Here is a 25,122-nt window from a genome sequence, read left to right on the forward strand (position 1 = left end):
TTTGCTGAACTTAATGAGGCATTACACAGTCTAACTTCTGGTATTACTACTGTTGCTACTACAGTTACACAGTCTAACTCTGTTATTACTACTGTTATTACTAACAAGCTACACAGTCTAACTCTGTTATTACTACCGCTACAGTCCAACTTCTGTTATTACTACTGTTATTACTACCGCTACACAGCTGCCCACTTGGTATTACTTACCGTTATTACTACAGTTACACAGTCTAACTTCTGTTATTTCACTGTTATTACTACAGTTACACAGTCTAACTTCTGTTATTACTACTGGTTATTACTACCGTTACACAGTCTAACTTCTGGTATTACTACCGTTACACAGTCTAACTTCTGTTATTACTACTGTTATTACTACAGTTACACAGTCTAACTTCTGTTATTACTACAGTTACACAGTCTAACTTCTGGTATTACTACCGTTACACAGTCTAACTTCTGTTATTACTACCGTTACACAGTCTAACTTCTGTTATTACTACTGTTATTACTACAGTTACACAGTCTAACTTCTGTTATTACTACAGTTACACAGTCTAACTTCTGTTATTACTACAGTTACACAGTCTAACTTCTGTTATTACTACAGTTACACAGTCTGACTTCTGTTATTACTACCATTACTCAGACTAACTTCTGTTATTACTACTACAGTGTAACTTCTGTTATTACTACCGTTACACAGTCTGACTTCTGTTATTACTACAGTTACACAGTCTAACTTCTGGTATTACTACCGTTACACAGTCTAACTTCTGTTATTACTACTGTTATTACTACAGTTACACAGTCTAACTTCTGTTATTACTACTGTTATTACTACCGTTACACAGTCTAACTTCTGTTATTACTACAGTTACACAGTCTAACTTCTGGTATTACTACCGTTACACAGTCTAACTTCTGGTATTACTACCGTTACACACACAGACACATGTTGTGGTGTTTTCTGAATTGTTTTTTTCTTCAGTAATCTTGTGAACTCAGGTGCTGTCTGTCTGCCTGACTGACTGACTGTCTTTCTGTCTGTCTGTCTGACATGCTGTCTCTCTCCCTGCAGGTTCCCAGATAACTTTGAGAAGTTGTCTCCTCCCATCCTCCAGTTAGATGAAGTAGAGTTTTATTACTCAGCAGATCGTCGTCTCTTCACGGGACTCTCGCTGTCTGCTGACCTCGAGTCTCGTATCTGCATCGTATGTACACACACACACAGATATATATACACACACACACACACACACACATAAAGACACACACATAAAGACACACACACATAAAGACACACAAAGAGACAGACAGGGAGGTGTGATGTGTTAACGTGTTGTGTTTACTGTCAGGTGGGAGAAAACGGCGCCGGGAAAACGACTGTCCTCAAACTGCTGATGGGCGAGTTGACGCCAGTCAACGGAGTCAGACAGTCTCACAGGTGACTCCCAACGGACCAATCAGAGCACAGCTCTCACCTCACTGGTCACCATGTCAAACTGCACACTGTGTGTGTGTGTGTGTGTGTGTGTGTGTGTGTGTGTGTGTGTGTGTGTCTCTGTCTGTTTATGAGACTGTGTGTGTGTATTAACCAGTGATGTATGTGTTAGTGTGTGTATTAACTAGAGATGTGTGTGTTAGTGTGTGTATTAACCAGTGATGTATGTGTGTTAGTGTGTGTATTAACCAGTGATGTATGTGTGTTAGTGTGTGTATTAACCAGTGATGTATGTGTGTTAGTGTGTGTATTAACTAGAGATGTGTGTGTTAGTGTGTGTATTAACTAGAGATGTGTGTGTGTTAGTGTGTGTATTAACCAGTGGTGTGTGTGTGTGTGTGTGTGTGTGTGTGTGTGTGTGTGTATTAACCAGTGGTGTGTGTGTGTGTGTGTGTGTGTGTATTAACTAGAGATGTGTGTTAGTGTGTGTGTGTGTGTGTGTGTGTGTGTGTGTATTAACTAGAGATGTTGTGTGTGTGTGTGTGTGTGTGTGTATTAACTAGAGATGTGTGTGTTAGTGTGTGTGTGTGTGTGTGTGTGTGTGTGTATTAACTAGAGATGTGTGTGTTAGTGTGTGTGTGTGTGTGTGTGTGTGGGTGTGTGTGTGTGTGTGTGTGTGTGTATTAATTAGAGATGTGTGTGTTATTGTGTGTGTGTGTGTGTGTGTGTGTGTGTGTGTGTGTGTGTATTAACCAGTGATGTGTGTGTGTATTAACTAGGTGTGTGTGTTAGTGTGTGTGTGTGTGTGTGTGTGTGTGTGTGTGTGTATTAACTAGGTGTGAGTGTGTGTGTGTGTTAGTGTGTGTATTAACTAGAGATGTGTGTGTTAGTGTGTGTATTAACTAGGTGTGAGTGTGTGTTAGTGTGTGTATTAACTAGAGATGTGTGTGTTAGTGTGTGTATTAACTAGTTGTGTGTGTGTGTTAGTGTGTGTATTAACTAGAGATGTGTGTGTTAGTGTGTGTATTAACTAGGTGTGAGTGTGTGTGTGTATTAACTAGGTGTGAGTGTGTGTTGTGTGTGTGTGTGTGTGTGTGTGTGTGTGTGTATTAACTAGAGATGTGTGTGTTAGTGTGTGTATTAACTAGTTGTGTGTGTGTGTTCCTCCAGGAACCTGAAGATCGGGTACTTCAGTCAGCACCACGTGGACCAGCTGGACCTCAACGTCTGCTCAGTGGAGCTGCTGCTCAACCGCTTCCCCGGTAACCACGGCAACCACACCAAAACAACAACAACAACCATGACATCATCATCAATGGCTGGGTTCCAAACCGTTCCCCTCAGTCACTCGCTCTCTGCTCTTCTAGACCAGTGTTTCTCTAACTTTTTCCAGTATTCAGATAGCTGTTTTAAGCCAAGTACCTCCTGACCAGGGCTAAACATTTTTGGTAGACAAACAAAGTCTAATATAAGAGGTACAACACAGCGCTGGCAGCGGTAGATTCACTAAACTACAACCTTTTTAGAAACAAAAACCATTAAATGCTACATTTCAAATGTTTAGAATACATCACTAAATTCATTCATTATTATAGTATAGTTATTTTAGGAATTATGCACGACAGATTTTTAAATTAGCATTTTTGCAAAGACTTCACATGTACCCCCTGCAGTCCTCCAAAGTACCCCTAGGGGTACATGTACCCCCTGCAGTCCTCCAAAGTACCCCTAGGGGGACACGTACCCTGCAGTCCTCCAAAGTACCCCTAGGGGGACAATGCACCCTGCAGTCTCCTCCAAAGTACCCCTAGGGGGACACGTACCCCCTGCAGTCCTCCAAAGTACCCCTAGGGGGACACGTACCCCCTGCAGTCCTCCAAAGTACCCCTAGGGGGACACGTACCCCCTGCAGTCCTCCAAAGTACCCCTAGGGGGACACGTACCCCCATTTGAGAATCACTGGTCTAGAACACGGGGGTCAAACTCAATTTCCCAGAGGGCCACACTAGAAAATGAGACTAACTTACATTTTTGTATTGATTTATTAGACAGTAAGAGAAATAAATGCATAACAAGATGCCAACACAGTGACACTGTACATTTATCAGAACTGTCGAGGATAACAGAAGACAGTTACCAACTTATTTCCAGTGTGGTCCTCGTAAAGGCCAGACATAAGAGTTCATTGCTTTTATTTCATTGGAGAAGTCAAATATGTTTGACTGGATTAAGACATGTCTCACATAGTCTTCTCACTCACAGATTGGTCGGCAAAAACAATTTCTAACAAAATGCCAAAAGTGTCAAAACAGTCATAAAAACCCATTGTGAAAAGTGACTAAAAGTACGTGGGCCAAAATGTATTTAGGGGCCGGATTTGGGCCGCGGGCCTCGTGTTTGACACGTGTGTGTTGTAGAGGGAGATGGATACGGAAAGTCAAACTACGGTGTGTAGAAAATATGAGTTTTTTGGGAGGAAGAAATAGAATTTTAAGACCAAAAAAAAGTTTTGGGAACTATTTCTGTGAGAGGGAACAGTTTTTAACTCGGGTAGAGAGTGATCTGTGATCAGCCCTTCAGATGTTCTGATTGGCTGGTGTGTGTGTGTGTGTCTCTCTCTGTGTGTGTGTGTGTGTGTGTGTGTGTGTGTGTGTGTGTGTGTGTGTGTGTGTGTGTGTGTGTAGGCAGGACGGAGGAGGAGTACCGCCACCAGCTGGGGGGTTACGGTATAACGGGGGAGTTGGCCACGCGGCCGGTAGCCAGTCTGTCTGGAGGTCAGAAGAGCCGGGTGGCCTTCGCCCAGATGACCATGCCTTGGTACGCTCGCCGCCTAATACATGACCTCACTCACACATCTAATACATGACCTCACTCACACATCTAATATATGACCTCACTCACACATCTAATACATGACCTCACTCACACATCTAATACATGACCTCACTCACACATCTAATACATGACCTCACTCACACATCTAATACATGACCTCACTCACACATCTAATACATGACCTCACTCACACATCTAATACATGACCTCACTCACACATCTAATACATGACCTCACTCACACATCTAATACATGACCTCACTCACACATCTAATACATGACCTCATCTCACACATCTAATACATGACCTCACTCCACATCTAATACATGACCTCACTCACACATCTAATATATGACCTCACTCACACATCTAATATATGACCTCACTCACACATCTAATATATGACCTCACTCACACATCTAATACATGACCTCACTCACACATCTAATATATGACCTCACTCACACATCTAATATATGACCTCACACATCTAATACATGACCTCACTCACACATCTAATATATGACCTCACTCACACATCTAATACATGACCTCACTCACACATCTAATATATGACCTCACTCACACATCTAATATATGACCTCACTCACACATCTAATATATGACCTCACTCACACATCTAATACATGACCTCACTCACACATCTAATACATGACCTCACTCACACATCTAATATATGACCTCACTCACACATCTAATACATGACCTCACTCACACATCTAATATATGACCTCACTCACACATCTAATATATGACCTCACACATCTAATACATGACCTCACTCACACATCTAATATATGACCCACTCCACACATCTAATACATGACCTCACTCACACATCTAATATATGACCTCACTCACACATCTAATATATGACCTCACTCACACATCTAATATATGACCTCACTCACACATCTAATACATGACCTCACTCACACATCTAATACATGACCTCACTCACACATCTAATATATGACCTCACTCACACATCTAATACATGACCTCACTCACACATCTAATACATGACCTCACTCACACATCTAATATATGACCTCACTCACACATCATCTACACAGCAAAAAGAGAGGTGTTAAAAATGACACATGTGTAGTCCCTAGACACACTCACCACATGTGTTAAAATTCTACATGTGTCATTTTTAACACAAGAGTTGTGTCATCTCTTTTTGCTACATCCATTTTAAATCTCTGTTTTAAGAAATCATTAGTGGGATAAATCCTATTCATAATTTTAAATTGCATTTCTTTCACCTTTGACAGGACAGGAAATTTTAAGTATTTACATCTAATTTTTTTTATTGTCTCCTTACCGAAGTCTTTGAGAATACACTGCAGAAAGAGATGACACAACTCTTGTGTTAAAAATAACACAACGTGAGTGAGTGTGTTCAGGGACTACACATGTTGTGTCATTTTTAACACATCTCTTTTTGCTGTGTAATACATGACCTCACTCACACATCATCTAATACATGACATCACTCACACATCATCTAATACATGACCTCACTCACACATCATCTAATACATGACCTCACTCACACAGTTAGCTGTTAGCCAGTCAGTTAGCTCTGGGGACATGGCTGTAGTCAGACGTCTGTAGCTTTAACTTCTGTTGTTAGTGATGATGATGATGATGATGATGATGATGATGATGATGATGAAGAAGATGTCTTTGTGTCCTTCAGTCCGAACTTCTACATCCTGGACGAGCCGACCAATCACCTGGACATGGAGAGCATCGAGGCGCTCGCTAAAGCTCTCAACAAGTTCAAAGTAAGAGAGTGTGCGTGTGTGATGTCATCAGTGTGTGTGTTTGTGTGTGTTTCAGTATGTGTGATGTCATCAGAGTGTTTGATGTCATCAGAGTATGTGTGATGTCATCAGTGTGTGTGTGTGTGTGTGTGTTTCAGTGTGTGTGATGCCATCAGTGTGTGTGGATGATGTCATCAGAGTGTGTGTGATGTCATCAGTGTGTTTGTGTGTGTTTCAGTGTGTGTGACGTAATTAGAGTACGTGTGATGTAATCTGTGTGTGTGTGTGATATAAGAGTATGTGTGATGTAATCAGAGTGAGTGATGTAACCAGAGAGTGTGTGTGATGTGTCCTCAGGGCGGGGTCATCCTGGTGTCCCACGACGAGCGGCTGATCCGATTGGTCTGTAAGGAGCTGTGGGTCTGCGAGGCCGGCAGCGTGCGGCGCATCGACGGCGGCTTCGACGAGTACCGAGACATCCTGCACGAGCAGTTCAGGAAGGAAGGCTACCTGTAAGCCCCGCCCCCTCTCTCTGGCAGCAGCCAATCAGCCGGCCGGATGATGAACTGTCCCGCCTGCTGCCAGCCGATTGGTTGAGGCGGAGCCGTCAGAAACCATGTGGACTTTATTTAAAAGTTTCTCTTCATGTCAAACCGGATTTTGTTTTGTATCAGATTTAAATCTTCACCTTCAGACACAGAGCCAATAAAAACATCCGATCCTGTCTTCACTTCCTGTCTCTGCTTCTTACGCCGCCGTAGTCATAGAAACACACGCTCACGGGTCACACAATTCATATGTCATGCATCAACAGGGTCCCAAATCAAGGCTCAAGATCTCAGAGGGTGTGTGTCTGTCTGTGTGTACCTTGACCGGCAGCTGATTGGACGAATGTATTTTATCATATTGTACTGAAACATGTTTCTGAAAACATGTGAAGAGAGAAATAGGCCGTGCAGTGTCTGAATCTGTCTTCATCTCAGATCAACAAAGGTCAGTTTAGAAGATCTTCGTCACGTTCAACACATTTATTTACATAAAGATGGGCATCGGCCAAATGCAGCGCCGCCTTCCCAGGATGCTTTATTTTGGCTCCCATGGTAACAGGTCAGAGCGTGCACACTGCCTGCGTGACACGCACGTCTCCGGAAACCCGGGCGTGCTAGAAATGGGACCGACGCCTATTTTTCACGCCACACGCCAGCGTGTTGGAAGCGTTTCCAGACAACATAGAATATTAAAAGATGTTTATATGTCATTTAGACACAAATACATATTAATAAATGACATGTTGATGTTTGAAAAGTCTCGAGGTTTTGATATAAATGTAATTTAAAAACATTATTATAATGATAGATTTTCTAATATGTCACCTGTCAATCCAGAAGGAAATATTCTGGAGCCTATTCTGCCGTCGGTACTGCCGACGTTGTCTTTGTAATCAGATCAGAATATATTTATGTTTATGGGAAACATGCATGTGTCCAGACGAGGCTAGCAGCAGCAGCGCTGCGTCACGACACCTTTCTGGTGTGTAAAGACGTAGAAAACACCACGCAGCTAACACGCAACTGACACGCCACGCTCACGCCACGCACACAGTGTGCAGGAGGCCTTTACTCTCACTCAAGTTTATTTCGTTTAAAAAGAGTGCTTCACAAAGAGAGAAACGTGTATAAAAGCATAAAATACATATTTATTTATTATTTATTAATATACAGAGACGTGGTGGAAACAGAACCCATCAGACATCAGAGAAAGCCAGAAACAGGTTAAACACAGTTAACTGGTTTCATTTAAACTCAGGGTCTACTCATGCTACGATCCATCTTAAGCATGGTGTGTGTGTCTGTCTCTGTCTGTCTCTCTGTCCGTCTTTCTGTCTTTAATAATTAAGAAATTCATTAAGTCTGTAATGATTTAATAAAAATGAAACTCAGTGTTAAAACATCTTCACCCCGATCAGAAGAACTGTAAACGATAGATTCTGGATCAGCGCTGAGATCTGTACCAGCTGACCTGTCTTCACCGAGGGTTTCCCTCCACCATCACCAACGAATCAGAATGAAGAAATATAACTACCAGTAATAATATATATATTTATATATATATATTATATATATAAATATATATATTTATATATATATATATAAATATAAAATATATATATATATATATATATATATAAATATAAATAACGGTCTTAAAGGAGGTAAAAGAGGGACTCAGACTGCCCAAAGAGACGCCCAATGACCAATCAGAATGGTCTGTGTGTGTCTTTCTGTGTGTGTGTGTGTGTGTGTGTGTGTGTGTGCGTCTCTGTGTGTTTAAAAAAATATAGAACGTAAAATTTTCTAGAGGAAGGACCCCTAACCCTTCCACTCTGATCTATATCTCTGACACGCCTGTATCTACACCCAGCTGCATTGTGGGTAATGTCTCTACAGCTCTGGCGCCTGCTGCTGCGAGTCCTGTCTCAGGTGGGGCAGCACGGCGTCTCTGTAGAACGTCTCCAGCTTGGACAGCGTGGCGTCCCACAGGGCGGGGTCAAAGGTCACGGGGACGATGGCGAGCTCCTTCAGCGTGAACACGGCGAGGTCAGCGTCACGCAGCCCCGTCACCGCCAGCTGCACCTGGATCTGGGTGTAGTAGCTGTGGGACGTCTTCAGACGGTACGCCGGGGGGGACGCCGCCGGGGGCTGGGACAGGAAGAGACAGACAGGATGTTAGAGAGAGACAGCTATTTGAAGGTGCTGTAGGTAGGGTTGTGTACCTGATTGGTGCATCTGAACAGTTATACACCCCCTTTGGCCCTGATTGGTGCATCTGAACAGTTAGACACTCCCCTTGGCCCTGATTGGTGCATCTGAACAGTTAGACACTCCCCCTGGCCCTGATTGGTGCATCTGAACAGTTAGACACCCCCTTTGGCCCTGATTGGTGCATCTGAACAGTTAGACACTCCCCCTGGCCCTGATTGGTGCATCTGAACAGTTAGTACACCTCCCCTGGCCCTGATTGGTGCATCTGAACAGTTAGACACTCCCTTTGGCCCTGATTGGTGCATCTGAACAGTTAGACACTCCCTTTGGCCCTGATTGGTGCATCTGAACAGTTAGACACTCCCCTGGCCCTGATTGGTGCATCTGAACAGTTAGACACCCCCTTTGGCCCTGATTGGTGCATCTGAACAGTTAGACACTCCCTTTGGCCCTGATTGGTGCATCTGAACAGTTAGACACTCCCCTGGATTTGGTGCATCTGAACAGTTAGACACCCCTTTGGCCCTGATTGGTGCATCTGAACAGTTAGACACTCCCCCTGGCCCTGATTGGTGCATCTGAACAGTTAGACACCTCCCCTGGCCCTGATTGGTGCATCTGAACAGTTAGACACCTCCCCTGGCCCTGATTGGTGCATCTGAGCAGTTAGACACTCCCCCTGGCCCTGATTGGTGCATCTGAACAGCTTGACGTGCACCTCCAAAAGATGTGTAACTTTGCGTCCTGTGTGTTGATAGTCTGTGTTTCAAGGACTCCAAAGGCTCCTCCAAAACCCCTTTCCCACCAACAAGAACCAGGTGCTGGTTCAGAGCTAGAGCTAGTGCCGGTTCGGAGTTGGTTCGACTGACGAGCCTCCAGAGAACCGGTTTGCTTTCCCACAGAGCTAAAGAGCCGGCACAGAGCCAGGTCTTACGTCACCGTATACGTCTCATCTGTCCCAGCAACGTTAGCACGGTGGCGCCAAACACAACCACGCCATCAACAATGGCGGACGTTGCTTTGCTACTGATGCTTTTCGGACCTACTTCGGCGTCCAAACTCGGCAGATCCAACGTGTTGGCGCGGCTCGCCTTTATAGTTTAAGAAAGCAGCTCTTACTTCTGGCCCAGCGATGGTTTGGTGCTACTTAAGAACCACTTTTACCGGTTCAGAGCTGGTGCTTTGGTGGTCGAAAAACAAAGAACCGATTGGAAACTAGGCTCTGGCTCCGATCCAGCACCAGCTCTGCCTCGGTGGGAAAGGGGTAAGAGTGCTCCTTCCCCCTCCTGAGGTGCCGACTGAAAGTCCTTCTCCGAGCTTCTCCCACACCCCCAAAATAGAACCAAATCACAGAAAAAGGGGCCAGGCAGGACAGACATCAGTGAAGATGAGTTGTTACCGCGTGGTGAGTTGTTACCGTGTGGTGAGTTGTTACCGTGTGGTGAGGTTATTACCGTGTGGTGAGTTGTTACCGTGTGGTGAGTTGTTACTGTGTGGTGAGTTGTTACCGTGTGGTGAGTTGTTACCGTGTGGTGAGTTGTTACCGTGTGGTGAGTTGTTACCGTGTGGTGAGTTGTTACCGCGTGGTGGGTTATTACTGTGTGGTGAGTTGTTACCGTGTGGTGAGTTGTTACCATGTGGTGAATTGTTACTGTGTGGTAAGTTGTTACCGTGTGGTGAGTTGTTACCGTGTGGTGAGTTGTCACCGTGTGATGAGTTGTTACCGTGTCGTGAGTTGTTACCATGTGGTGAATTGTTACTGTGTGGTAAGTTGTTACCGTGTGGTAAGTTGTTACCGTGTGGTACATTGTCACCGTGTGATGAGTTGTTACCGTGTGGTGAGTTGTTACCATGTGGTGAATTGTTACTGTGTGGTGAATTGTTACTGTGTGGTGAGTTGTTACCGTGTGGTGAGTTGTTACCGTGTGGTAAGTTGTTACCGTGTGGTGAGTTGTTACCGTGTGGTGAGTTGTTACCGTGTGGTGAATTGTTACTGTGTGGTGAGGTTATTACCGTGTGGCGAGTTGTTACCGTGTGGCGAGTTGTTACCGTGTTATTACAGTGTGGTGTGGTTATTACCGTATGGTGTGGTTATTACCGTATGGTGGGTGATCTCCAGACAGAAGGCCGGGTCCTGCCTGCAGGCCTCCTCCACCGTACGCTGCCGGTGTTTGTACGGACACTTGACCTCCAGGCAGAGCAGCCATTGGCCGGTGTGGCTGTCCGTCACGATGCCGTCGGGACTCCCAGCCAACCAGGGGCGCCGCTCGTCCAGGAACAAACCGCAGGACTGCACGGTGACGGACCGGCCCAGCGCCACGCTCTTCATCTCCTGCAGGAACATCATCATCATCATCATGCTTCTGACTGGCTAGTAGTCCTTACCTAGGTACTGTCAGGGCCCGCCCTCAAACTCTGCTTCTGATTGGCTAGTAGTCCTTACCTAGGTACTGTCAGGACCTCATACTCTGCTTCTGATTGGCTAGTAGTCCTTACCTAGGTACTGTCAGGGCACGCCCTCATACTCTGCTTCTGACTGGCTAGTAGTCCTTACCGAGGTACTGTCAGGGCACGCCCTCATACTCTGCTTCTGACTGGCTAGTAGTCCTTACCTAGGTACTGTCAGGGCACGCCCTCATACTCTGCTTCTGACTGGCTAGTAGTCCTTACCTAGGTACTGTCAGGGCACGCCCTCATACTCTGCTTCTGACTGGCTAGTAGTCCTTACCTAGCTACTGTCAGGGCACACCCTCATACTCTGCTTCTGACTGGCTAGTAGTCCTTACCGAGGTACTGTCAGGGCACGCCCTCATACTCTGCTTCTGACTGGCTAGTAGTCCTTACCTAGGTACTGTCAGGACCTCATACTCTGCTTCTGATTGGCTAGTAGTCCTTACCTAGGTACTGTCAGGACCTCATACTCTGCTTCTGACTGGCTAGTAGTCCTTACCTAGGTACTGTCAGGAACTCATACTCTGCTTCTGACTGGCTAGTAGTCCTTACCTAGGTACTGTCAGGACCTCATACTCTGCTTCTGACTGGCTAGTAGTCCTTACCTAGGTACTGTCAGGGCACGCCCACATACTCTGCTTCTGACTGGCTAGTAGTCCTTACCTAGCTACTGAGCATGTGTGACTGACAACAAAGATGTTACAGAAGTGAGATGTCTCACTCTGTAGCTAAAACAGAGACCTGAACACAGGGTGAAAAGAGGAGCTGCAGCAATGTGCAGTACAACAAAAATGTGTTTTTTGATAATTAAACCATGTAAACCTATTCTGATATAACCTTTAAATACAGTTATGAACCTGAAAATAAGCAGAATATGGGCACTTTAAGTAGTTTAACGACAAAACGACAAAAAGTTGTAAAAAGACAGTGTTGTTGTTGCTGTTTTCAACGGTTTTGTAGCTTTTTCAGAAGTCAGTGTTGGATGGTCAGGTGTGACAGCAGGTGTGACATCAGGTGTGCAGGTGTACCTGATACCTGCGGACCGCCTTGGCCTCCATGTTGACCCCCCAGGACATGGCTCTGGTCTGGATGTGCCGCCCCTCACCTGTCCAGTCACAGGGAAGGGAAGAAGAACAGTCAGTCTAACTTTAATAACTTTATTAATCTGTTATCTAGCAAGGGGCGGAGCTTCTGGGGCTCACCTGGCTTACCTGTGACAGCAGCCAGGTAGGAAGGGGGCGGGGCTTACCTGTGACAGCAGCCATGTAGGAAGGGGGCGGGGCTTACCTGTGACTGCAGCCAGGTAGGAAGGGGGCGGGGCTTACCTGTGACAGCAGCCAGGTAGGAAGGGGGCGGGGCCTTGCTCTTGCCGTTGACGAAGCGGCAGTGAGCGATGCGGTGAGCCACTGAGGCCGTGATGCGGTTCTTCCTCCAGGTGAACCAGTCCTGGTTGCTGCTCTGTCCGCGGGTAAGAATCTCCACCTGCTGCACCACCTGGTGGTCCACCTGCAGACCCAGACCCAGAGGAACCTGGTCCGGGCTCAGGGAGGCCCGGTCTGGGCCCGCATCGGCATCTGGACCAGGGGGGGGAAGAAGTACTCAGATTAGGCAAGGCAGCTTTATTTGTAGAGCACATTTCAGCAACAGGGCAATTCAAAGTGCTTTACATAAAACATTAAAGAGCCGTTAGAAAACGATTAAAAAACATATTAAAACATTAAAGAGCAGTTAAAAACGATTAAAAAACTAATAAAAACATTAAAGAGCAGTTAAAAAACGATAAAAAAAACTAATTAAAACATTAAAGAGCAGTTAAAAAACGATAAAAAAACTAATTAAAACATTAAAGAGCAGTTAGAAAACAATTAAAAAACTAATTAAAACATTATAGAGCAGTTAGAAACGATTAAAAAACTAATTGAAACATTAAAGAGCAGTTAGAAATGATTAAAAATTTAATAAATAGAAATAAATAAATAAAAACATGTGTCTCTGACCACAGGTCCTTTTGGCTCCGGTGACTCTGTGTTTTCGTTACCCATCACAAGGTTGCAGTAGTTCACTACGATGTAGCCGTCACTACAAAGCTTAGTTTAATCTCGGTAAACCGGGACAGTTCACAGACTAAATCAGACCAGTTCACAGACTAAATCAGACCAGTTCACAGACTAAATCAGACCAGTTCACAGACCAGTTCACAGACTAAATCAGACCAGTTCACAGACTAAATCAGACCAGTTCATAGACTAAATCAGACTCATGGGCGCCGATACCATGGGTGCTCTGGCTGCTCGAGCACCCATGGTAAATACTGAGCACCCACGGTAAATACTGAGCACCCACGGTAAATACTGAGTACCCACGGTAAATACTGAGCACCCACGGTAAATACTAAGCACCCACGGTAAATACTGAGCACCTACGGTAAATACTGAACACCTACGGTAAATACTGAGCAACCACGGTAAATACTGAGCACCCACGGTAAATACTGAACACCTACGGTAAATACTGAGCAACCACGGTAAATACTGAACACCTACGGTAAATACTGAGCACCTACGGTAAATACTGAGTACCCACGGTAAATACTGAACACCTACGGTAAATACTGAGCAACCACGGTAAATACTGAACACCTACGGTAAATACTGACCACCCACGGTAAATACTGAGCACCCACGGTAAATACTGAACACCCACGGTAAATACTGAGCAACCACGGTAAATACTGAACACCCACGGTAAATACTGACCACCCACGGTAAATACTGAGCACCCACGGTAAATACTGAGTACCCACGGTAAATACTGAGCACCCACGGTAAATACTGAGCACCCACGGTAAATACTAAGCACCCACGGTAAATACTGAGCACCCACGGTAAATACTGAGCACCTACGGTAAATACTGAGCACCCACGGTAAATACTGAACACCCTCACGGTAAATACTGAGCAACCACGGTAAATGGAACGGCACACGGAAATACTGAGCACCTACGGTAAATACTGAGTACCCACGGTAAATACTGAACACCTACGGTAAATACTGAGCAACCACGGTAAATACTGAACACCTACGGTAAATACTGAGCACCTACGGTAAATACTGAGCACCCACGGTAAATACTGAGCACCTACGGTAAATACTAAGCACCCACGGTAAATACTGACCACCCACGGTAAATACTGAGCACCCACGGTAAATACTGAGTACCCACGGTAAATACTGAGCACCCACGGTAAATACTGAGCACCCACGGTAAATACTGAGCACCCACGGTAAATACTGAGCACCCACGGTAAATACTGAGTACCTACGGTAAAAAAATTAAAGAGCAGTTAAAAAACGATAAAAAAACTAATTAAAACATTAAAGAGCAGTTAGAAAACAATTAAAAAACTAATTAAAACATTATAGAGCAGTTAGAAACGATTAAAAAACTAATTGAAACATTAAAGAGCAGTTAGAAATGATTAAAAATTTAATAAATAGAAATAAATAAATAAAAACATGTGTCTCTGACCACAGGTCCTTTTGGCTCCGGTGACTCTGTGTTTTCGTTACCCATCACAAGGTTGCAGTAGTTCACTACGATGTAGCCGTCGCTACAAAGCTTAGTTTAATCTCGGTAAACCGGGACAGTTCACAGACTAAATCAGACCAGTTCACAGACTAAATCAGACCAGTTCACAGACTAAATCAGACCAGTTCACAGACTAAATCAGACCAGTTCACAGACTAAATCAGACCAGTTCACAGACCAGTTCACAGACTAAATCAGACCAGTTCACAGACTAAATCAGACCAGTTCATAGACTAAATCAGACCAGTTCATAGACTAAATCAGACCAGTTCATAGACTAAATCAGACTCATGGGCGCCGATACCATGGGTGCTCTGGCTGCTCGAGCACCCATGGTAAATACTGAGCACCCACGGTAAATACTGAGCACCCACGGTAAATACTGAGTACCCACGGTAAATACTGAGCACCCACGGTAAATACTAAGCACCCACGGTAAATACTGAGCACCCACGGTAAATACTGAGCACCTACGGTAAATACTGAACACCTACGGTAAATACTGAGCAACCACGGTAAATACTGAGCACCCACGGTAAATACTGAACACCTACGGTAAATACTGAGCAACCACGGTAAATACTGAACACCCACGGTAAATACTGACCACCCACGGTAAATACTGACCACCCACGGTAAATACTGACCACCCACGGTAAATACTGAGTACCCACGGTAAATACTGAGTACCCACGGTAAATACTGACCACCCACGGTAAATACTGAGTACCTACGGTAAATACTGAACACCTACGGTAAATACTGAGCACCCACGGTAAATACTGAGCACCCACGGTAAATACTGAGCACCCACGGTAAATACTGAGCACCCACGGTAAATACTGAGCACCCACGGTAAATACTAAGCACCCACGGTAAATACTGACCACCCACGGTAAATACTGAGTACCCACGGTAAATACTGAGCACCCACGGTAAATACTGAGCACCCACGGTAAATACTAAGCACCCACGGTAAATACTGAGCAACCACGGTAAATACTGAACACCTACGGTAAATACTGAGCACCTACGGTAAATACTGAGTACCCACGGTAAATACTGAACACCCTCGGTAAATGCGAGCAACCACGGTAAATACTGAACACCTACGGTAAATGCGAGCACCTACGGTAAATACTGGGCACCCACGGTAAATACTGAGCACCTACGGTAAATACTAAGCACCCACGGTAAATACTGAGTACCCACGGTAAATACTGAGCACCCACGGTAAATACTGAGCACCCACGGTAAATACTGAGTACCCACGGTAAATACTGAGCACCCACGGTAAATACTGAGCACCCACGGTAAATACTGAGCACCTACGGTAAATACTAAGCACCCACGGTAAATACTGAGCACCCACGGTAAATACTAAGCACCCACGGTAAATACTGAGCACCCACGGTAAATACAGAGCACCTACGGTAAATACAGAGCACCCACGGTAAATACTAAGCACCCACGGTAAATACTGAGCACCCACGGTAAATACAGAGCACCCACGGTAAATACTAAGCACCCACGGTAAATACTGAGCACCCACGGTTAAGCCCACGGTAAAATGCGGTACCCGAGTGAAATACTGAGTACCTACGGTAAATACTGAGCACCCACGGTAAATACTAAGCACCCACGGTAAATACTGAGTACCCACGGTAAATACTGAGTACCCACGGTAAATACTGAGCACCCACGGTAAATACTAAGCACCCACGGTAAATACTGAGTACCCACGGTAAATACAGAGCACCCACGGTAAATACTAAGCACCCACGGTAAATACTAAGCACCCACGGTAAATACTGAGCACCCACGGTAAATACAGAGCACCCACGGTAAATACAGAGCACCCACGGTAAATACTAAGCACCCACGGTAAATACTGAGTACCCACGGTAAATACTGAGTACCTACGGTAAATACTGAGCACCTCACGGTAAATACTGGTACCCACGGTAAATACTGAGCACCCACGGTAAATACTGAGCACCCACGGTGAAATACCGAGCACCCACGGTAAATACTGAGCGCACCCACGGTAAATATTGAGCACCCACCGGTAAATACTGAGTACCCACGGTAAATACTGAGCACCCACGGTAATACAGAGCACCTACGGTTAAATACTAAGCACCCACGGTAAATACTGAGCACCCACGGTAAATACTACAGCACCCACGGTAAATGCGAGCACCTACGGTGAAATACTGAGCACCTACGGTGAAATACTGAGCACCTACGGTAAATACTGAGTACCTACGGTAAATACTGAACACCTACGGTAAATACTGAGTACCTACGGTAAATACTGAGTACCTACGGTAAATACTGAGCACCCACGGTAAATACTGAGCACCCACGGTAAATACTGAGCAACCACGGTAAATACTGACCACCCACGGTAAATACTGAGCACCCACGGTAAATACTGAGCAACCACGGTAAATACTGAGCACCCACGGTAAATACTGAACACCTACGGTAAATACTGACCACCCACGGTAAATACTGAGACCTACGGTACGTACTGACCACCCACGGTAAATACTGACCACCTACGGTAAATACTGAGTACCCTACGGTTAAATACTGAGTACCCACGGTAAATACTGAGCACCTACGGTAAATACGGGACCACGGTAAATACTGAGCACCCACGGTAAATACTGAGCACCCACGGTAAATACTGAGCACCCACGGTAAATACTGAGTACCCACGGTAAATACTGAGCACCCACGGTAAATACTGAGCACCCACGGTAAATACTGAGTACCCACGGTAAATACTGAGCACCCACGGTAAATACTGAGCACCTACGGTAAATACTAAGCACCCACGGTAAATACTGAGCACCCACGGTAAATACTGAGCACCCACGGTAAATACTGAGCACCTACGGTAAATACTGAGCACCTACGGTAAATACTGAGCACCCACGGTAAATACTGAGTACCTACGGTAAATACTGAGTACCCACGGTAAATACTGAACACCTACGGTAAATACTGAGTACCTACGGTAAATACTGAGCACCTACGGTAAATACTGAGTACCTACGGTAAATACTGAGCACCTACGGTAAATACTGAGTACCTACGGTAAATACTGAACACCTACGGTAAATACTGAGCACCCGCCCAGACAGCCAGGTCATTTTTTACATTAATTTGTGTTGTCTTCCCACCAATCTTAAAAGAAAGGCTTCGATGTTTTTGACGCCTTGTTTGTTTATTTTTTTGCTTATTTTTTATTTATGGATAGGATGGATGGGATATGCCGATACGCGTTTACATGACCAACATTTCGGGTTAGAAAAGGGACCCAGGGATCATTTTCGGGTTTTTAAAAACAGGAATATGATCATATTCGTGTTTTTGCCGGTGTTTACATGGCCGTGGGCGACCGGGTTATTGCTAATATTCTGGTTTTGACCGGGTTATTGGCTGCAGGTAAACGTAGTGAGTGATTCTTAATTTCCCACGAAGCTGATCGTGGTTAGTTATCAGTTAACCTTCTCATCTCCGGTCCTGTGTGTGTGTGTGATTGGTGGCGCTGTCTGTCCTGAGTTGAAAGTCTACTTTACGTCTTCATTATCCAGTTAATAGGCGCGTGTGTTCGTGTACTTCCTGAGGTTTTACATCTGGCTGGGGGACTACCGAGGAAAATTAGCACCTTTGAGCTAACTCGGGAACATTTACATTGTTTCAGTGTTGATTAATGTTCACTGTCCCCTGTCAAAAATAAAGAAATTGAAATGCAAACTATTTTTGACGACTTTTATTTGAGCACCCGCGGAGGAAAACATAACTCGGTGTCTATGACAACGCTGTAATAGTACTCTGAGTACTCTGAGTCTGTAAGTATATCATCAGGAGCACGTAGTTTAAGTATTAGAATGGGCTGGTTACCTCCGTCAGGGCGGGCTGGATCCACCCGAGCCGGTCCAGGCCCAGGCTTAGGGGGTCCCACTCTGGTTCCAGTCTTAGGGGGTCCCACGCTGGGTCCAGTCTTAGGGGGGCGCACTCTGGTTCCAGTCTGAGTGGGGCCCACGGTGGGTCCAGTCTTTGGGGGGCCCACGGTGGCCGGTCCGGGCCTCTGGGTCTCTCTGGGTCTGGGTGTGTGGGGGGTCTGGATGCTCGGGTGGTATCGGACCTTTGGGATGACGGGGTTCTGGTTCTGGTTCTGGTCTGCTGCTGAGAGCTGCTTCCTCATGTCGACTAGAACAGAACCAGAACCAGAACAGAGAAGTTTATCTGTTATTCTGATAATCCTTAATCAGGGGCGGACTGGGACAAAAACTCAACACACACATTCACTAATTACATTGGTGTACAGGTGGTGAAATAATATAAGCAGTAGTATGCCTACCTCATGTAACAGATTCTTTTATTTTATTTATTTATTGTATTAGTTTATTTGTCAGGGACAATGTACAAAATACATTAATCTTACGAAAAGATGTTTTGTACCAGAGTTAGCTAATGCTAGTTTCCATCTGCAGTCCCCGGGCAGGTGCACACAATATTAAAACATATTACAAATAACTGTCAACAGTAATAAGAAATACATGCAAGATTACACTAATCAGATGTTTAAATAAAAAAACTAATCAAAAAACCATCAAATAACTGTCAATAGTAATAAGAAATACATGCAAGATTACACTAATCAGATGTTTAAATAAAAAACTAATCAAAAAACCATCACAGCCTACAATATATAAAACATAATCAAAAACATTTACCTCAACATTACATTTGTAAACTTTTAAGTGTGCTGATGCTCTCATAGCTGGTTATCAAGGATGTATTGCTTTAAGTTTCGAGAGAAATTATTCAAATCAGACAACATTTAATGTAAGAAACAATGCTTACTACTTTTTAAAGAGCACATATTTATAACAAATTTACACATCCAGCCTGTAGCGGCAATCTTTTCTCGATCCACTTTACCACCACTATTGAGCAGTCCTCTTGGCTAGTTTAAGCCGGTTGTATGCTGTTGCTGTCGTTCTCTACAGATGTTGTTCTTTGTTGTCACTGTCTGTCTGTTCGATTGTCTGTTTCTCTCTGTTGACACTGTACATATTGTCTGTCTGGTTCTCCATCTTTTTCATCTGTTTTAACTCTCTAATTCTGCAATGTAAATATGTTTTTATGGCTGTCTGTGATTATACTTCAGGGTTTTTCTTTGCTCAGAATTGGCCTTTGGGGGAACACATAACGTTTTGAGGGTAAAAGACTTCAATTCCTGCATTCTGATACATTTTTTAGGCAACGATTTATGGTAAAAACGTCTATGTTTATGGCAAGGAAATCACAAAATGCTGGTGGTAGGTAACAATTAAAAATACAAAATATAACGGAATATTATTATATTCAGTAGTCCAGTAAGGAGGCTTTCACATCTGGGACATGGGCCGGATAACACACAGCATGAACAGGGCTTTATGGTCACTTTTTCCCCCCAAGGAGCACGTTTTGATCCCAAGTTGAAAATTGAAGTTACAGATACTTAAGTCAGAAAAAGGAGGGGGGAAAAAAAAAAGGGAAAAAAAAAAAAACTTTAACTATTAAATTATACAAAAAATAAATCTGCTTATGATAAAATACGATTTGTAAAGGTGTTTTTTTTTTTTTTATATTGTATAAATTCTAAAGGATGATGGAGGGGAGGGAGTATAGCGGACCACCACAGTTCATGCATATGAAAAACAAGGTTTTGCACAGTGTATCATACATAGAGTGAAACACGGGGCTACAAAGCGAAGGGACAACAAAAAAAAAAAAAAAAAGCAGCTGCTTGTTCGCGCTGCTGCTTTTTACAACTTCCACAGGCCGCCCTTTCACATCAGGCGTTACACTACAACCAACCAAACCAACGCTACTAAATTACACAACTATGCTATTACAACACGCGACAACTGCCTTTAATTGCTCTTTCTCCTGTGTCAATTTCGCCCCCCCCACAGGAGCGCCCCCCACCAACTCAGCCTCACTTTTTTTTTATTTTTATTATTTATATCATCCCTTCCTGCTTTTTTTTTTTCTTTTTTTTTTTTTTTTTTTTTTTTATTTATTAATTAAAAATAAAAAAATGATGTTGTTTTGTTTTTTTTTTTTTTGAGAAAGACGACCGGAAGACACGGCGTTCGTTTTTTTTATTTTTTTTTTTTTTATATCAGGGCGTGGCGTTTTTTTTTTTCTCTTTTTATTTTTTATTTTGTGGGTTGGGTACAAAAGGAACACACAACCCCACCCCAATCTACATTTAATTAAATAATTATTTTTACTTTTTGCAACAGCCGCCCCACACCACCCGCCATCTTTTGTTATTTTTTGTTTTTTGTTGTGCTGTTTTTTTTTTTTATTTTGTTTTATCATCAAGCAAGCACCACAAATTTTGTGAATTGTACTGCTGAGTGTAGCGGAGCACCGCCGGAAAATTCCACAAAACACCACACCAACACGGGAATAACAACACCAACAACCCAGCCCTAAAGGTGTGTTTTGGTTGACAGCAAATTCTTTCTGGTGTATTGGCTCAAATACTGTACTATAACTAAGGGTTAACGCAAGAAAGCACGTTAGTATGAAATTGAGACATTTTTGAATGAAGTTTGGTGTGGGCGTATTAGGGCGTCTACATAATACGTCGTAAGAGCAGCATATTTTACTGTACAGTTTATCAGTAGTTATTATTCTAATCAGACAGTCTGTTTAGCTGTATATAAGTACCTGGTATGGACGGGTGTAAACAATAGAAACTAATAGAAAAGAGAGCAGAGCTTACCTGTAAAGTTAAAGCCTGTCCAAGTGAAAACTGAAGTGAAACTGAGTCATTTAAAACTGACGCATTATCGCGTGACACTGTAGTTTGAGTGTGCGCGTACATGTGTGTACATGTCTGAACATGTCTGAACTGCACTTCGTCCCGAATATTTGTTCATTTTCGGTCAATATTAGTCTATTGATCCCTTTAGATTCACTTTCTTCAATGTTACTGTAATAGTAGTTTTATGTTTATGAATCTAAAAAGAGATCTCAGCCTTATTTGACAGAAATGTGGCACTGTCTCTTTAAATATGTCTGCGGGCTTTCCATAGGACACAATGTCAGGATGGCCGAGCGGTCTAAGGCGCTGCGTTCAGGTCGCAGTCTCCTCTGGAGGCGTGGGTTCGAATCCCACTTCTGACATAACTTTTTCGTTTTCATTATTTTCAAAACCGAATATAATTCTACACAACCGAGTTCATAGACATTAAACAGCTCTGCTGTGAAACTTTAACAAGTCATTGTGTGACGTTTAACGCTAAACACTCCCAGTAGTTTTTAAAAAAAAAAAAAAAAAAAAAACATCAAAAAAAAAAAAAAAAAAAAAAAAAAAAAAAAAAAAAAAAAAAAAAAAAAAAAAAAAAAAAAAAAAAAAAAAAAAAAAAAAAAAAAAAAAAAAAAAATAATTTAAAGGATTGGGAAAAAAAATTAATTTCACATTTTTTTTTGCTCTGTAAACGCAGTACTGATATTATAGCTAACGATGCCTAAAAATCCACCTTTACATTAAACTCCGGCAGACGAGACGGAGAGTTTGTAACGTTTTTAACTAAATCCACCGATATGACAACATGGCAGAAGGTTAAATTACTTCTATATTTAAATATATGTCGTATACAGTACTGTAATACATGTGTAAATACTCACCATGTCGCTCGAGTGGATGCGACAGACTTGCCAGCTTAGCGCCCTCCCCTCTTCAGAAAAAACTAAATGTTGAAGCAAAGTTGAAGCAGCAAATGTGATTGGTCTAAATGATGCACACGGCCAATGTCTCCTCTGGAGACGCCGGTTCGAATCCCACCTGGGACATGAAAAACATAGACAGAGATGGAAAGATGTAACTTTGGTTTGAGAAGTGTGGGTCTGGGGGGCATCTCCCCAAAAAACTGTTTCAGGGGGTTCAATTTAAAAGCCATTCTTAATCGTTGTAAAAAAAAAAAAAAAAACGTCAAAAAAGTCTAAAAAAAGGTGACAAAACTGTCAAAAAGAGAAAAGTGATCCAAGGCAACAAAAGTCTTAACAAAGCCACAGAACTGTTGAACATGTGACAGCTACGTTGATAAAAAAAACGTGACATAAATGACGTAAAAGAGACTAAAACGTAATAAAAACAGACCGACGTTCTGTATTATTCTCCAGCTTTATAAAGACATTCAGGGTCGCAGTCTCGCTCCGGAGACGCGGGTTCGACTCCCACCTGGGACAATAGTACTTTCTAGCCTTTTACAGCTCTGTGTTTTGTGTGTGTGTCTGTGTGTGTGTGTGTATTTCTGTGTGTGTGTGTGTGTGTATGTGTGTGTGTGTGTGTATTTTTGCGTGTGTGTGTGTCTGTGTGTGTATTTTTGCGTGTGTGTGTGTTTGTGTCTGTGTGTGTATTTCTCTGTGTGTGTGTATTTCTGCGTGTGTGTATGTGTGTCTGTGTGTGTATTTCTGTGTTTGTGTGTATGTGTGTGTATTTCTGTGTGTGTGTATGTGTGTCTGTGTTTGTGTGTGTCTGAGTATGTCTGTGTCTGTGTGTGTATTTCTCTGTGTGTATGTGTGTCTCTGTCTGTGTTTGTGTGTGTGTGTGTGTATCTGTGTGTGTGTGTGTGTGTGTGTGTGTGTGTGTGTCTCTCTCTCTGTGAGTGTGTGTAGTCTGTCTGTCTGTGTGTGTGTGTGTGTGTGTACTCTGTGTTTGTGTGTGTCTGTGTATGTCTGTGTCTGTGTGTGTATTTCTCTATGTGTATGTGTGTCTCTGTCTGTGTTTGTGTGTGTGTCTCTCTCTCGGTGAGTGAGTGTGTGTGTGTGTGTGTTTGTGTGTGTGTGTGTGTGTGTGTGTGTGGGAGAGAGAGCCTGTTATTAGTGTTTTACCTTTTAATATGTTTGTATTTGCATGGCTGGTTTTGTATTTAGTTTGTCTCATCCCTACGTTGTATATTATAGATTTATGATTCCACCTGACCTCCTGTTATCTCCTGATGTCATCCAGAACTCAAGGAGCCCCGTAACACTGCTGAGTTCTCCCAGAGAGGAATACATCCAACACTCAACACAACTTCATGGTGAGTGCTGATTGGCTGTTACTCGTCTAACGTCTGTGTGTGTGTGTGTGTGTGTGTGTGTGTTTAACTTTATTAAACTCTATTTCAGACCCAGGGGGATCCATATCACTATAAAAAACACACAGAGTAAAACATAAAATACAAAAATACAAAACCTTCCACAATGTTCAGTGTCTGACATACAGAAAATCTGACAGAACTGGATGCAGGGTTAGCCAAAACAGAGATTAAGTAATTTTCTGACTCAGATACCCTACACATAAATCTATACATCAAGTTACATAAGACAGCAGAGCAGCTAGGTACCCCGACACTGACCAACATATGGCTCACACCAGAGCTTCTTGGAGCTCTCAGCAGCAGCCTCATGCTGTTATTATATATCATATAAGCCACTAGGAGTTCTCTAATGCTGCCTTGCTTATAACGACACCACAGGTAGGCAGCATACACAGGTGTACAATAGGCTCTGAACAGTGAGATCTTCACAGATACAGAGCACATGCTAAACTTACCACACAGCATCCTCTGCCTATAGATATCCTTATCATCAGACAAGTCATTTGCAATAATATGGCCCAAATATGTAATCTCACTGCACACCCTAAGTGCAGTGCCAGACACATAGAAGTCAGGGAGGGTTGACTGTCTGTCTTCTCTACTTCTAATAATCATGATCTTACTCTTTTTAGCATTGTATTTTATATCAAAATCAGCACCATACTGCGTGTATATTCTCCGAAGCTGTTGGAGACCAGCACTATATGGGCTAAAAATGACCAAATCATCTGCGTTCATAAGGTGATTAATTAGTGAGTCACCAACCCTACAACCTGTATACCACATGCATTTAAAATCAAAGACCACTCATTCATATACACATTAAAAAGAAAAGGAGACAGAGTTCGGCCCTGGCGGAGACCATTGGTCACTAACAATCCCCCATCTCACTCTCATTGTACCAATAAGATTCTTATTAAAAGACAACTTTTAGACAATTTTAAAAATAACTTCTCATGATTAACACGATCGAATGCTTTAGAAGCATCAATGAAGCACATGAACATTGTGGAATTTTGCCTATTATATTTATCTAAAATTTCCTTTAGTGCAATGATACATAAATCAGTGCCAT

The 25,122-nt window shown here is 43.2% G+C and overlaps 2 protein-coding genes, 1 non-coding gene and 1 pseudogene across 4 annotated transcripts in view; 3 read left to right on the forward strand and 1 right to left on the reverse strand.

Moving 5' to 3' along the window:
* LOC120545619 (ATP-binding cassette sub-family F member 3-like) overlaps positions 1-6,808 on the forward strand; it is a 30,839-nt gene extending 24,031 nt beyond the window's left edge. The window contains exons 4-9 of the mRNA XM_039780137.1: positions 1,084-1,216; positions 1,361-1,449; positions 2,617-2,708; positions 4,131-4,263; positions 6,012-6,099; positions 6,436-6,808. Of these exons, the coding sequence (XP_039636071.1) occupies positions 1,084-1,216; positions 1,361-1,449; positions 2,617-2,708; positions 4,131-4,263; positions 6,012-6,099; positions 6,436-6,594 (694 nt within the window). The 3' untranslated portion in view covers positions 6,595-6,808. The remainder of the gene's footprint in view (positions 1-1,083; positions 1,217-1,360; positions 1,450-2,616; positions 2,709-4,130; positions 4,264-6,011; positions 6,100-6,435) is intronic.
* A 1,558-nt stretch (positions 6,809-8,366) lies between these two features.
* On the reverse strand, positions 8,367-22,681 carry LOC120543849. 2 transcript variants are annotated; one of them, XM_039777175.1, is made up of 6 exons: positions 22,591-22,681; positions 18,799-19,107; positions 12,617-12,865; positions 12,320-12,396; positions 10,939-11,172; positions 8,367-8,777 (listed from the first exon to the last, which is right to left on the reverse strand). In XM_039777175.1, the coding sequence occupies exons 2-6, from the start codon at positions 19,100-19,102 to the stop codon at positions 8,520-8,522; spliced, it is 1,122 nt and encodes a 373-aa protein (XP_039633109.1). In that variant the 5' UTR covers positions 19,103-19,107; positions 22,591-22,681; the 3' UTR covers positions 8,367-8,519. The 2 variants fall into 2 exon arrangements, with proteins under 2 accessions (XP_039633109.1, XP_039633101.1); XM_039777167.1 differs by lacking the exon at positions 22,591-22,681 and adding an exon at positions 21,683-21,821.
* On the forward strand, positions 22,004-22,086 carry trnal-cag. The gene has a single exon. It is a non-coding gene; the product is annotated as a tRNA-Leu (tRNA).
* A 1,108-nt stretch (positions 22,682-23,789) lies between the features above and the next one.
* The window catches only part of LOC120543950, a 78,517-nt pseudogene continuing 77,184 nt past the window's right edge, over positions 23,790-25,122 (forward strand).

The sequence above is a fragment of the Perca fluviatilis genome, chromosome 2 (assembly GCF_010015445.1).
Source record: "Perca fluviatilis chromosome 2, GENO_Pfluv_1.0, whole genome shotgun sequence".
NCBI classification, from domain to species: domain Eukaryota; kingdom Metazoa; phylum Chordata; class Actinopteri; order Perciformes; family Percidae; genus Perca; species Perca fluviatilis.

Excerpts from the sequence above, each read along its gene's own strand:
- LOC120543849 (XM_039777175.1), bottom strand. The coding sequence starts at position 19,102 with ATGAGGAAGCAGCTCTCAGCAGCAGACCAGAACCAGAACCAGAACCCC. Across the intron at positions 11,173-12,319 it reads AGGCGGTCCGCAGGTATCAG|GAGATGAAGAGCGTGGCGCT; the intron begins GTACACCTGCAC and ends ATGTTCCTGCAG. Across the intron at positions 8,778-10,938 it reads TGGAGATCACCCACCATACG|CCCCCGGCGGCGTCCCCCCC; the intron begins GTAATAACCACA and ends TTCCTGTCCCAG.